Source organism: Eulemur rufifrons, chromosome 15, assembly GCF_041146395.1.
Source record: "Eulemur rufifrons isolate Redbay chromosome 15, OSU_ERuf_1, whole genome shotgun sequence".
Lineage (NCBI taxonomy): Eukaryota > Metazoa > Chordata > Mammalia > Primates > Lemuridae > Eulemur > Eulemur rufifrons.
Genome location: NC_090997.1, coordinates 10,974,402 through 10,987,805, shown reverse-complemented (window position 1 = coordinate 10,987,805; position 13,404 = coordinate 10,974,402). Strand labels below are relative to the sequence as shown.

Below are 13,404 nucleotides of genomic sequence, written 5' to 3'. Positions count from 1 at the left end.
GAGGGCTTCCTGGGGGCAAAGCGCGCTTGGGCCACGCGGCGGGTGGGGTGGAAGAGTTGGTTGTACAAGATAATAACAGGAGAGGGTGCTGCCCCTGAGAAACTGAAGTTAGACTGCTACAAGGACTGTCCTGAGGTGAGGCTGGGCGCAGTCTTGTCCCTTTAGAGTCTGGTGTTGGAGAATGCCCCTGCGGCCGGTCTGCAGAACAGACCCTCTTCTTCTAGGGGGCGAGGTGAGGGGCTGGGAGCATGGCAGCCGGCACCTCTGCGTTCTCTGGGGCTTTCTAGGGGGCTGGTGGGTCCCGGCTGGGAGGGGAAGTGGCCGCAGCACCATCAGGGGTAATTGTTCCTTATATTGCAGAGAAAATGACACAGGCTAGTTCTGTGCAGGGCCCCGCAGGTCCCCAGGGGGCAGATGACACACACACAGCAGCGCTGGGCGAGGGGACTCTGAGGCCCCAAGCTGAGCCCCCCTCCCGGGGTACCCTGGGGAATCACAGGGAGTCACTCCGGGCTCTGCACAGGTGCCCAGAGCAGTAGGGCAGGGCAGGGCAGGGAGGCAGAGCGGATGGCGGTGAGTAGGGGGGGGGGGGGAGAGCGAGGGAGAGATACCGAGAAACATGGTGGCAGAAAAGGCCAAAATGCCGCCTAGCAGGGAGAGAAGTCAGCAAAGACTGTCCGGGTCCTACCTTCCCCTCAAATTTGGCTTTTGGAAAGTTCCAGCAGTTTTGTCATTTTGGGGGCGATCGATTTCAGTGCTGTTTTCTCCACACCCTCCCCTCCCTCACCCCCCTAATGCACACACTGCTGGGCCCTGCCCCTGGGGACCGAGGCCTGCAGCCCCTACCCGCCCTCGAGGAGGGAGTGTCTGGAAGGTGACTGCTGTGCTGGGGCCTGAGAGGGCGGGAGGGACTCCACGGAGGAGGGCAGCGGACGGGGACGGGATTCCGAGTGGGACGAGGCCATGTGCTGGCAAGGCAGGGCTGCGGCAGGCCTGAGGACGCTCTCTGGCTCAGCAGCTTGGCCCACCTCCTTTCCTTCCCCATCTGAATAATCTCGTTTCCAAGCCCGAGACCACCAGTACCCCCGTCACCGCATGTGTGCCACATGGGCGTGCATCCACTGATAGCCCTACCGTGCCAGGATGCCAGCCCCACACAGGGCACGACCACACACGCCCACCCAGGGGGCCCCCAGGAAGACGAGGATGGCAGTCCCCAGGGTGGGCGTCTCAGGGTGGCTGCCAAGGTGAGGAGCTCTGCGGGAGGGTCCTCCCAGCCCTGGAGCAGCCCGCCTTGCTGGAACTGCCTGGAGGGAACTCAGACTTCCAACCAGTGGAAGACCCAGGGCAAGGGCTGGGCCCTTGGAGGAAAGCAGAGCGACAGGGAGACCTTGTTAAAGGGGGCAGGACAGGAGGACCCGAGGAACTGGATGAGGGCCCCAAGCCCACTCACCTGCTTGTTCAGCCCCCTCGTGCACTCGCAGAAACCCCCCTAGGAGCCCTCACTGTCCTGGGGCCCTGCCTGGGCTCCCCAGCAGAGTAATCTTTCGGCCTCAATGCTCCCCTCTGTTCCCTTGGTGACACACACAGGGCCCAGTGAATAGAGGACGTTTAATATTTCTGTGCTGGTCAAACGGAACACAGGTAGGGAGTACATGGGGAGGGGGCGGAGGGCCCCCTGCCTCTCAGGAGGGCGGACTGTGAAGGGGCTATGTCGGGGTTCTTGGGAAATGTCCAAGGAGTCTTCTCAGCAAAGGGGCCAGGCGGGGTGTTATGAGCATCCGACACACCCAGTCCTTGGCCTTGAGTTGGGGTCCCCCATAGGGGGTCTGTGGAGAGTCTCACTTTTTCCAGCTCTTTCGCTGGAATCCACACTCCCAGCACATTGGGGGGACTTGGTCCTAGAGAGGGGACTGGAGGCCCCCCAGGAAGCAGCCCAGGGTCGGGGTCAAGGGCTTTGTGAGAGAGCCGCCTCCTCCCCTCAGCCCTGTCCCCTTGCCCAGGCTGGCCGGGAGCAGAGGGGAGGGGAGCAGGGCCCCCACCTCCACTGAGCCCCAGGGTCCTCGGGGTGGGGCAGAGGAGGGGTGGAGGGAGAGGGTTTTGGCCACCAACAGACACTGTAAACTTTGGTTTAAAACAATAACTTAAGTGGAGGGAGGGCTTCCAGCCTGGGGCCGGGTGGAGGGCTGGGAGAGCAATGCTGGGGAGGCGACAAAGGAAAAAGCCAACAAAAAGTTTTGGTTTTTGCTTCCGGCATAAGAAAGGTCTTTGGTCATCCGTTTAACTGGGGGACAGGGAAGAGGTGCTGAGGGAGGGTGAGAGAAGATGGCAGTGGGGGGCCTGCAGGGGGGGTGGCGTGAAGCTGGGCTTCAGCCTCGCCTGTCCCCTGCTTCCTGGCAGTCCAGCGCCACCTCCGGCCTCAGGGGCAGCTCGGCTCCCCCTGCAGCCCACCTGGCACAGACCCCTGTGGACAAGGCGGGCGCCGGGCCTCTGCCTGTGCTCCCTGGCGTGGGGTGGCTGGAGGAGCACCCAGAAAATGGGGCTGTGGGGGTGAGGGCCCAGTTCATCCTGGGTCCCCGTCTCCGGTTGGGGGCAGGGGCTGGAGCCAGGTGGCCTGAAACTTCAGTTCCCCCACCCAGGCCGCGGTAGGAGTCGGGTGGAGAGTTATATCTTCACAGTACGGAAAAGATGGCGGAAGGGAGCACGAATTAGGGAAGTGGGGGCCTCTGGCCAGAAAACACTGCCAGAGCCAGGTGCAAGGGGCCCTGGGTTTGAGAGGGTGACTTAGCCCCGCCTGCGGGTCTCCGTGGCGCTGAGGGGCCCTGTCGGGGGAGCTGGTGGGGGAGGAGGGCCCTGATGCTGCTGGTGGTTGGGGGAGGCGGTATTCAGATGTGGGGGAGGGTCTGAGGAGGGCTCTGGGCCCTCCGTGTCCTTTCTGTGTCCTTTACTGGTCCCAGCCCAGGGGTTGTGTGTCCCCTGGGGGTGAGGACCGTCCCTGCCCCCAAGTGTTTGTCAGTCTGGTCACCTGGGGAGTTGCTGGCCCAGGCCTCCCCCATCTGAGTCCAGGAAGTGCCTTGAGGCTTGGGAGGGGCTGTGGAGTGGGATGGGTGGGGCCGGGTCCAGGAGGGAGGGGTCTCACCCCTGCCCTGCCTGCCCGACAGGCCCTTAGGACAGTTCTTCTCCGGGCAGCTCCTCTTCCAAGTCCCTGTCTTCTGGAGGCCCCAAGGTGCTGGGGTTGGGGGGGCCCAGGGAGGGCGCGGGCTGCCTGTCTTCCTCCGCCTCAGCCGGCTCCTCCTTCACCTGCACCTGGTGGCTGTGGCAAAGGGGTGTCGTGGTCACGGGGGGCCTCCTCTGGTCCCCTCTGCCCCACCCCCAAAACTCGCCCAGAACTCTGGGGCACACTGGGGTGTCCACTGCCCCTCCCCAGTATCACGCACCCCAGGGCTCTCTCCGAAGACGCTGGGGCAGAGACTGCCTCGGGTTGGGGAAGAGAAAGAAGGGAGCAGAGGGGAGCAAGAAAGAGAAAAAGAAGGGGGAGAAAAGGAGAGGGTGAGAAGAGGGGTGGGAGGAGGAGAAGAGAGGAGAGGGTGGAAAGGGAAAAGGAGCAGGAGGGGTGTCCCTGCGGCGCGGTAGGGTGCAGGAAGGGGGACCCAGGCCGGTCCGTGCTGTGTGCTCACCTGTACTGGGGTGGGGAGAGGCGAGGGGGGCTGCTGCTGCCGTTGCTGGGCAGCGGCTCCACGGGGGCGCCCACGTCGTCATGGCTGAGGGGCAGGAGGCTGCTGGCAGAGCCGGGGTTCAGCACGCCGGGGCTGTTGAGGAGGGGGAAGCTGCTCTCGGCCAGGGCGGCCTGGAGGGGCGCAGGGGTGGCCCCAGTCAAGTGCTGTCCTTCCCCAGCCCTAGAGAGCCTCCTGCGTGTCCGTCTGGCAGCCCCCCAAGCCCAGACTCAGCCTTCTGAACACAGCGCACCTCCAGGGGCAGCGACTCTGACCCTGACCTCCTGCCTCCCAGCTTTCCTGGGACCTGGGCCTGGCTTATCCCCTCTTCCAAGGTCAGAGAACCCCCCCCATTGACACGCCAGGAAAGGGTGCGCCATTGGGTACACCAGCCTCCCTCTGCCTGGCCCTTGCCCCACCCCAGCCTGGAAACCAGAGGTGGAGGATGGACTGCGGGATGGTGTTGGCAACTCGGAATGGTCTTCACCCCGCTCCATCCTTCCCTCTGCTCATGGCCCTCTGCAGGGGAGGGTGGGGAGGGTCTCTTCTACGAGGCCGGCCCTGTTGGAGGGAAAGCAAGGGGGCAGGAGGGACCGGGCAGTGGGTGGGCTGGGGCCCAGTCACCTGGTAGCTGGCGTTAAGTGCTCCATAGCTGAGACCCGAGATCATGTTCTTGACCAAGGTGGGGCTCCTGGGGGAGAGAAGGGATCTTTGGCTCGCTCGTTCCCTCAGCTCCCTGCATCTCTCGACCCTAACTAGGCCTGTGCTGGGCCGGGACTGTCCCTTCACTGTCCCTGGAGGCCAGAGCAGGATGGGCCACCGTCTGCTGAGTTGTGTGTGCCTGATCTTACCCCATCGTCACACCAGCCTGGCCCCTTCCCAGGAGAGGGTGTTGAGCCTCGAGGGGGCCCTGGGACCCCTCCAATGTCTTGGGTTGGTAAGTGGGCACCAGGATCCCACCCACTGGCGGTCGTCACACCAGGCTGCCCCCCGCCTTTCCTCTCTCTGGTCTAGTTTTTCCAGCGTTTGGCAAGGTCTGAGCTATGGCCTCAACGGTCCCACAGCTGCAAAATCCACGCTTGCCTGCCGTCCTGAATTCCAGGACGTGTAACACGCCGTGTGCTCAGCCCGTGCCACGTGCCCACACACAAGGCCTGCCCGCACTGGCGGTGTGTGGGAGCCGGGCGGGAAAGGCGCGAGGTTGCAGGCTGGGAAGGAGCAGAGGTGCAATCTGAACTCAGGTCCTTTGATTTCAAGTCAGTAACGAGACATGACAATACCTCCTGTGGGGACTGGCCTCTGAGGTCACTCCACAGGGACGGCTTCCCTTCCATTTTCCAGGCCCCCACCCTTCCCTGGCCTCCGGCAACTGCCTGGGGTACGAAAGCTCTTGGCTGGGGAGAGGAATCTTTGAGGGGAACAGGCACCCTAGAGATATCCAACTGGCTTCAGACGTCTCTCTCCTTACCTAGGGCCTCTGGCCGAGAGGGACAGGCCAGAGAGCACCTGGGTGAGGGTGTCAGGGGTGGGGAAGGCCGTGGTGCTACATGGAAGCCAAAAGGGAGCTTTTGACCCTCTCTGGATCCTTCAGCTGCCATTTAAAATGCCATGTGGTAGAGTGGGGTGCAGAAGACCTGGGGGTGGGGGGAGACCCCTGGTCCTCGACCCAGCTCTGCCACTGACCTGCTGTGTGGCCTCCCGCCAGCCCCTTGCCCTCTCTGGGCCTCTTCCCTATAAAATGGAGAGGTGGGGCCCAGGGGCCTCAGAGGTCGGCTCATCCTGGTGAGCTGGGGGGAGCAGGGGCCCGGGGGTGGCAGCCCCCTTGTAGCCTGCCAGCCGGCATCTGTGTCCCAGCTCTGTCTGTGGCTCCTGTGGCCTGTCTCTCTCTGGCACCAGGTCCCCCTTGCCCCTTCCCCCAGTCAGCGTAAGGACAGAAGACATAAATGTCGGCCCTCTGATCTTCTGCCACTTCCAGGTCCCAGCCCCCTCCCCAAGCACGAGGCTCTCTCACTCCTTTCCCCCCCCACCCCCTCCCCCAACTGGGAAGCTTTGGCGCACACGGCTACCCTGGTGCACCCCAGCAGGGCTGCGCCCACACACCCCGTCATCTTTGGCGGTCTCCGCTTCTGATACTCCCGCTCGTCCACGGTCCACACGGCACCCTTGACGTTCTCCACGCGGACGAAGCACTTGTGCAGGCTGAGGTTGTGCCGCACGGCGTTCTGGGGGTGCAGGGAGGAGGGGTCAGCGGCGCTCACTCGGCCCTGGGGTGAGCACACACTGGGGCGTCCTCATCTGCCCCACCCCCACGCAGCAGCAGCCCGAGCAGAGGGTGGGGCTGGGCTGGGGGAGACCCTGCAGGGAAGGAAGCCAGGGGCTCCAGCCTCTTCCCCACCAATGACCCACTTTACTGTCTGCCCCCTCTCCCTGCCACAGTCTGGAAAGTTCTACCAACTCATCGATGTCTAGTTAGTAATAACCCGTTTCACCATCTTCACTAATCAGAGACACATGCAGCTGTTCCTCAGGGCTTCTGGTCAGTATTAGATCACATTTGAGCCCCGGCACCTCGGTGAGCCTGGGACGCCTCATCTCAGGTGTGTGCAGAATTTCCACTGAGCTTTTAAGAGTTGGGGAAATAACTTACGAGCCCTCACTGCTACCTTCACCTGCCCCTGGGAGTCTGGGAGCCGTGGCTTTGAGCTTCAGCTTAGAACAGACAGCTTATTTATTGAGAGCACGAGGTATACAGCAGAGGCCTAATACATACTTGTTGAAATAAACTGGGAAAAAGGAGGTGTGGGTTTACGCTGAAAGGAGAGAAAGAGGATAAGTCACCTTGTCACTCCCAGCTCCTCCTGGCAGGATAACTTCAAGAATTGGGGTCATCTGGTTTATAGGACACTTGGGTGGGGGTGGGGGTGCTTGGCCCACTTCTATCCCCCATGGGAGCCCTTCCTTGCCCCCTCCACGTCCCTCAGTCCTGCCCCCGCATCCTCCTCTCCCAGCTTCACTGCCCCCCAGCCAGCCCCCAGCCATCACCGTCCTGCCTGCCTGCGTCCCTGTCCCTGCTACCTGTCCTCCCTCAGCCTCCCCCGCCTCATCCCCATCCGCGTCTCCTCTTTACATTTCTAAACGGGGAAGAAAGCGGGCAGGGCGGGCAGCCTGTGCCCCTGGAGATCCCCTCTCCCTCTCTCCCTTCCAACTCTTGCCACTTGCAACTGGCCCGATTTCATTACCAATTTTAATTTGCCTCTAATTAAATCCTGTGTATTTTTCCGACTCGCTTGCTAATCCACGAGGGAGGCGGGCGGCTGGAGTGGAATCTCTTGGAGCGATAATTACAAAGGGCCTAATCACGCCGGGGCTCCTGCCTCGGAATAAATTTGCCCGCATTACGGGGCTCCGATCCTCCGCTTTGCAAATGAGAATGACCCCAATTTCCGAGGATGGCCTCACCGGGGCTTTTTTCCCTCATTTCGAAGCCTGATTCGTGATGAGAGACTAATTCGTTACGCTGAAACATTAACGGCAATTTAAGGGGTCTGGCGGGGGCCGCGTAAACAAAAGGACGGGCCCACAACACGGGCCTTGGGAGGGGATGGACACAGGGGGAGGGCCAGCCAGGACCATCAGCCTGGCAGATGGCAGCTCTGTCCCTGGATGAACGGCAGCTGGCCTGGCCCGCACCCGCTCCCAACCCTTCTGCCCTGGTCTCTGGATAGGCAGTATCACAGGGTGGGGGCCAGAAAGGGTAAAAAAAGAGGGAAAGAAGGAAGCCAAAATAATTTAGGAGAGGAAGAAGAGCAACCTAAGGGGCAGCTGAATGGGTGAAAAGTAGAGGTAGAAGGGAAACAGAGTTGAATGAAGATGGTACCTATTTCCCAAGTAATATGAATGAAGTGTGGTTGAAAAAAACCTGAAGGTCAAAGTGGACCTCAAGCTGAGATGGATGGAGTTTGCTGTGCAGTGAGGAGGGCCGATGCAGCGCCCCCAGGTGGTGGAGGCTACAGCAGAGCACTGCTAACTGGGAAGGTCAACCTCTCTGTCATTCACTGTCTCCAGCTCCCCCGTCTTCTTACGGGGACCTGGACTAGGTGAGGGGAGATGGAGGTAAAGAACTGGGAGGGAGAGACACCCTACAGAGATAACCAAGGCTGGGCAACCAGTCAAAGGTGGCAGGGTTGAAATATTGAGAGAGGTGGCTTTGTGATGGTCATTGAGTGGTTTAAGGAAGTCACCTAAACCAGCTCCTCCTAATCTCAGGAGAAAAGTAGAAAACTGCAGTGGGGCGGGGCGGCTAAGTGAGAAGAGGAAAGGAGGGTAGAGGGGTGAGTGGTACTCTGCCCCCAAGGAGGAGGCTGTCTTATGGAAACGAGGCTCTACATTGCCACCCTTAAAGGCAAAGGATTCAAATGCATTGTTAAAGTAAACATTAGGTAATAATCCGAAAGGCAAAGGATTCAAATGTATTGTTAAAGTAAAGATTAGGTAATAATCCTAAGGATCCCTCAACCATTTCTAAAACCTGGTGTCGAACTGGTCTGGAGGTTGAAGACTGTACCAGGTGGCCCCAAGAAGGCCCTGCTGGCTCAGAAAGAGGGCAGGACTCTGGTTGGCAGGAAATGACATCACTCACAGCCAATCACAGCAGCTGTCCCAGCCCAACAGCCTCTCTCCCAAGCTTTGGGAACCGGGCATGGGGATATGGAAGGTCCCAAGTCACGAAGCAGTCCCTCCCTCCTACTGTACTCAGCACGTTCCTGGGGCACAGAAGGCTGGGCCCCCTGCAGACCCCACCCAGTGCTGTGCGCTGGTGGGGAGGAGGACCTCAGTAACACTTGTTGAAACCTGGTGGATTGGGGGAAGGAGCCTGTTTAGCTGTAGTTCCTGCACTGGTCAGCAGGGGGACTCAAGAGCCAGGGATGCAATTAAGGTTCTGAGCTAGGGACTCCTCCCCTGGTGTCTAACCTTCCCCACAGGGCCCCGCAGTCTCTCCTCCTTCCCCCAGCCCTCTCCCAATTTAGATATTGCTTTGCCACCCTGCCATGTGCACGTGAGTGCGCGCGTGCGCACACACACACACACACACACACACACATACGCACACACTCTCCCATCTTGGCTAGAAAAATAAATGGCTTAGCGCTCTAGCCCACATCTCTGTGTCCCATTTTTCTAGGGTCCCCCTCTTGCCTGCTCCTCGTCCCCCAGGAAAACTCTTATGGCTGAAGGTGTTGAAATGACTAATTGGATGGAGACAATTATCTTTGTGCCGCTGACGGCAGAGCTGGGGAGGGACGCGAGTGCCTGTGTGCGCCCAGGCGCGAGGTCCACCCGTGTCCCCGCTTGCACATCCCCCACTCGGGCTCCAGGACACGGACTGTCAGCCCAGGTATCGGGACCACAGGGTCTCTGTGAATCCATCCCAGCCTCCGTTCCAAGCTTGGACATGACTAATTCCTGGAGGGCCTGCTTCCCGAGGCTAGAGTCTTTGGGGCGCACAGGGGAGCACCCTGGAGGTGCTCCCAGAAGGGCAGCAAGGCTGGAAGGAAGGGGTCATTCAGAGGTAGCTATAGAACATTCCACAGATCCTGCTGTGGTGGAGGTGGGGGTAGGCACCTAGCCCCACTGGGCCCTGGTGGGGCCAGTTCTGCAGGACTAGTTGTTTAGGTAACTAATTATTAGGCAGCCTGGTCTCAACGGGACCTGGAGATGTCCAAGGAGGGCCCAGGGGGAGGGGGAAGGGGCACGCCTCACCTTCCAGGTGGCGGTGTTTCTGCGGAAATAGGCGAACATCCTCGTGAACCAGTTGTAGATCTCATTCAGGGTCAGCTGCCTGTCGGGGGTTTCCAGGATGGCCTGTGGGCAAGGGAAGAGCAAAGGGAGCCTCAGCCTGGGCCTCCGAGGGTCACAATGGCCCTGTGCTCTGCCCCGCAGGTGCCCTCCCTTGCGCCTGGCCCCAGGTCTCGCGTGAGCAGGGGACCCGCTGCAGAATGCCCGGGTGAGAGGGTGGGTGGTGCCTGTAGCCCCGAGAAGGGCAGGCTGCCCAGCCCGGCTGGGGCTAACGGCGGCACGAGCCTCCCAGGGCCGTGCACCTGTGCAAGGAGCACAGCAACTGCTTCTGGAGGGAGAATGGCTTCAAGTGCCCCGCTCTGGACTGAGGATGAGGACGAAAGCAGCGCTCCTGGCACGGAGATGTCCACGGGGTGGGGGCTGTTTGGAATTTATCCCGATGTTGGCACAGGGCACTCCAAGCCTGAGATGGCGTGTGTGAGAATGTGTGGGAGGGTGTGCGTGCCTGCAGGGGAGTAACAGAGGACATGCGTGTAACTGTGTGTTGCTGTGTGTGACTATCACGTGAGCATGGAGGACGTGAGGACTGTGGACACGGGGAGGGGGCAGAGGTGTGCATGTGGGGGGGGGGCGGCAGCCTGGGAGCGCCGGTGCGGCTCTCACGGGAGTGTGCCAACGTGAAATGAGCACGTGAATGGCACACAGCGTGAGCAGTGAGAAGCAGCGTGTCCCGAGAGACGCGCTGTGTGAGCAGCAGGCCGACTGAACCTGCGGGGGGGCCTGGACAGCCGAGAAAGCAGCAAGACAGGTGTGGAGGGAGAGGACAAGGTGAGAGGGACAGGTGCTTTCCCTGGCCCCAGGACACACCTGCAGGCCAGGCCCTGGGGTAGGGCGCAGGCTGTGTGCCGTTCCCCACCCTCCTTCCCCTTGCGCGCTCACCTGGCGGATGAGGGAGGCGTAGGTGAAGGGGGGCCTGACGTCGGCGTTCTTGTAGAACTCGTGATTCTGCGCCAGCTCTGGGGGAGACAGGCAGAGGACCCGGTGGCCAGATGGGGAGGCCCAGCCTGGGGACACCACCCCTCCCCGTGGCGGCCCTGCAGCCCCAGCCTGCCCTCACCTGAAGAGATGGGCGAGCAGAACTTGTCGCTGCTTCTCCGGCGGGCAGGGCCCCCACTGTGTAGGGAGGCAGAGCTGAGGCCGGGGGGCCGTAGGGGGGTGACAGGGGCAGCGGCCGAGGTTGGGGGGTGCACGAGGCCATCTGGGAAGGAGTCTGCTGCAGAGACGGTCACCTTAGAGAATGAGGAGGAGCCAGCAACCGGGTTCAGCTGTGAGCAACGGGGAGGGTGCTGAGAACAGCACCCAGGGTGGGGGTCCTGAGGGTTGGGGCTTGTGCTGGGAGGCAGGGAGGGGAGCGTCACTCACTGGCTGGCTGAAGGGCTTGGGCTCGGAGGGCCGCATGTGCAGGTGGGCCATCATGGCCTGCAGCCGCTCGCTCTCCTTGGCGAGCTGTGAGGGTGCAGAGGCGGGAGGTGAGCTGGAGGCCGGCCCTGGGCGGCAGTGGCTCCTCTTCCTTCCCCGCATCCCACCCTCCTCCACCAGACCCACAGAAAGCCCTGGCTCCAACCCGACTGGCTCCACGCCTCAGCACCCCAGCTCCCTCTGGCCCTGCCCCTCTGGCCCCGCCACGCCCTCAAGGCCAGGGCCCAGACTGCCAGCTCGATGGCCCTCCGGACCGTGACCATCAGAGCCTTCCTGCGTGTCCAGGCTCCAGATCCTCTACACATGGGGGGGGTCTCCTTCCTATCAGCACATGCCTGTCCTCCCCGAGGGGGCAGAGGCTGTGGCTGAGTGACACCGACACCCGTGCCTAGAGCTGGGGCACTTGTGTGTGCCGGCCTCGCAGACTGAATGGAGATGCAGGAATGGATGAATGACTCACTCGCCCCATTCATAAATTCAATAGGTCTTTCATGGCTACCCACTCCCGGCAGGGCGCTCTGCTCGGAGACAGAAGGAAATGGCTAAGTATCGATTGGCTGACTGATGGGCTGTTACAGAGCGTAGCCTGAGAGCCAGACCACCAGGGTTCTAATCCTGGCTCTGCCACTCACGAGCCGAGTGGGCACAGGGAAGTTACTTTAGCTCTCCGTGCCTCCGTTTGCTCCATCTGTAAAATGGGGACAATAAGGGTGCCCACCACATAAGGTCGTGAGGACTCCTTGAGCTAAATAGAGTATTTAGTACAGCACAAAGGAAGTGCTCGACATGTTAGCTGTTACTATCATTTTTATTGTTTCTATGTAGCGTGAGTCTCCTCTGGACCCCCCCAACCTTGGGTACCCCTCAGAAGCCAGCTGTCCTCACCTCACAACCATGGTAATGAGGACCTAGAAAGCATAAGATGGTGGCTTTGACCATAGGACCCTCCCCCTTGAGACCCCCCAGAGCCCTCCTAGGAAGTCAGTGCTGTGGATGGGCAGGGGCTGAGCCACTGTGTCCCTCCCCAGCGTCCTCCGGGCCACACCTGGATCTCCAGCTGCTGCACCACCTGCATCTGCACCCGGCACTGGGCCGTGCTGCGGTCATCCAGGGCGTGCTCCGTGTTGAGGTGTCTTCAAGGAGCCGGGAGGAGAGAAAATCCGCTGGGGCTTTCCCCACTGTCACCACCCTCCCAGCCCAGCCTCTAATCCCGCCCACGGCCTGAAGAGCAGACAGACAGATACAAAGAAGAGAAAGAGGTGGAAAGACGGGGCAAGGGAGGAAGGCTGCTCCCTTCTCTTCAGCTTCCTTTGATGTCTTTGCTAAAATCCCAGCTACAGAGAGATCTAATTGCAAATGAACTAATTAAGTAAACCTCTGACGAAGCGTGAAAACAATTTGTTTGACCCTGATGCTGCAAGGGTCTGGGAGACGGTGGAGTTAATCAGTCAGTGACAGAGCCTGGCACGGCTGTGGCAGCTGGCCGCCTGCTGCCAGCCGCCTGTCTGCCCCCCGCCCGCCTGTCCGCGGGCCTCAGCCCGTCACTCGGTCATCACTCTCCAGGGCTACCTCTGGAGGGGAGCGAGGGAGGGTGGTGGGTGGAGAAACGCTCATATCTGTCCTCTCCTTTTCCTCCTGCCCCCCACCTGTTCTGGAGATGGGTGGGGAGGACGGGGACCTGAGAGTACAGACAGGGTGGGGGTGGGTGACCAGGGATAAGCTGGGGACCGAGGCCCCAGGAGGGCAAGATGGGCGGCAGGCTCGGGGGAGGCCCTGTGGGGAAGGCTGCTAGGGGAGGGGCTGGGGTGTCACCTACTTGATAAACTGGCCCAGGTCTTCACACAGGGTCTCACAGCCTGGCCACTTGCACTCTCCGTGTCCGTACAGCGGGTGGGAGCCAGGGGTCTCCTCGTGGGAGGAGCTGGGAGGGCAGGAGGGAGGCCGTGGTCAGAGACCCTGAAGACGGCAGCAGCCCTGGGCTCCGCTCAGCACCAGCTCCCCTGCTGGTGATGTTTCTGCCCCTGACACCGGTTCCCAGGGGCCAGGCACAACTGTGTATGCCCTGGGAGAGGGGTGGACTTTCGGGTCCCTGAGCTCCGGCTCCTCCCCCCAGTCCCCACCACGGGTGCCATCCCTCCAGGTCCAGGTCCGCCCTCAGGCAGGGATCCGGCGCCCCCTCCCAGCCTGGGCCCCTGTACCTGTCTCTCCGAGATGTGAGCACAGTGGGCTGTCCGTTGGGCAGGGCATGGTGGGAGAGCGGGGGTGAGACCTTGGGGGGAGCGGCGAACGAGGTAGCGGTGGCAGCTGTGCCAGTGAGGTCCAGCCCCTCCTGCTTGACGCTGTCCTCGGCAGGCTGCCCGGGGGTACCTTCGCCCTTCCACAGCTGGGGCAGGTCCGTCGGGCACACGGCTGCTGC

The 13,404-nt window shown here is 61.4% G+C and overlaps 1 protein-coding gene across 1 annotated transcript in view; it reads right to left on the bottom strand.

Annotated features, from left to right (window-relative positions):
* Positions 1-1,631: 1,631 nt before the first annotated feature.
* Positions 1,632-13,404, bottom strand: part of FOXP4 (forkhead box P4) — a 49,665-nt gene continuing 37,892 nt past the window's right edge. Inside the window, exons 7-17 of the mRNA XM_069488855.1 lie at positions 13,187-13,400; positions 12,805-12,909; positions 12,034-12,121; positions 10,932-11,015; positions 10,627-10,834; positions 10,449-10,525; positions 9,474-9,575; positions 5,814-5,935; positions 4,338-4,404; positions 3,678-3,847; positions 1,632-3,313 (exon numbers count right to left, since the gene is read on the bottom strand). Of these exons, the coding sequence (XP_069344956.1) occupies positions 3,166-3,313; positions 3,678-3,847; positions 4,338-4,404; positions 5,814-5,935; positions 9,474-9,575; positions 10,449-10,525; positions 10,627-10,834; positions 10,932-11,015; positions 12,034-12,121; positions 12,805-12,909; positions 13,187-13,400 (1,385 nt within the window). The 3' untranslated portion in view covers positions 1,632-3,165. The remainder of the gene's footprint in view (positions 3,314-3,677; positions 3,848-4,337; positions 4,405-5,813; positions 5,936-9,473; positions 9,576-10,448; positions 10,526-10,626; positions 10,835-10,931; positions 11,016-12,033; positions 12,122-12,804; positions 12,910-13,186; positions 13,401-13,404) is intronic.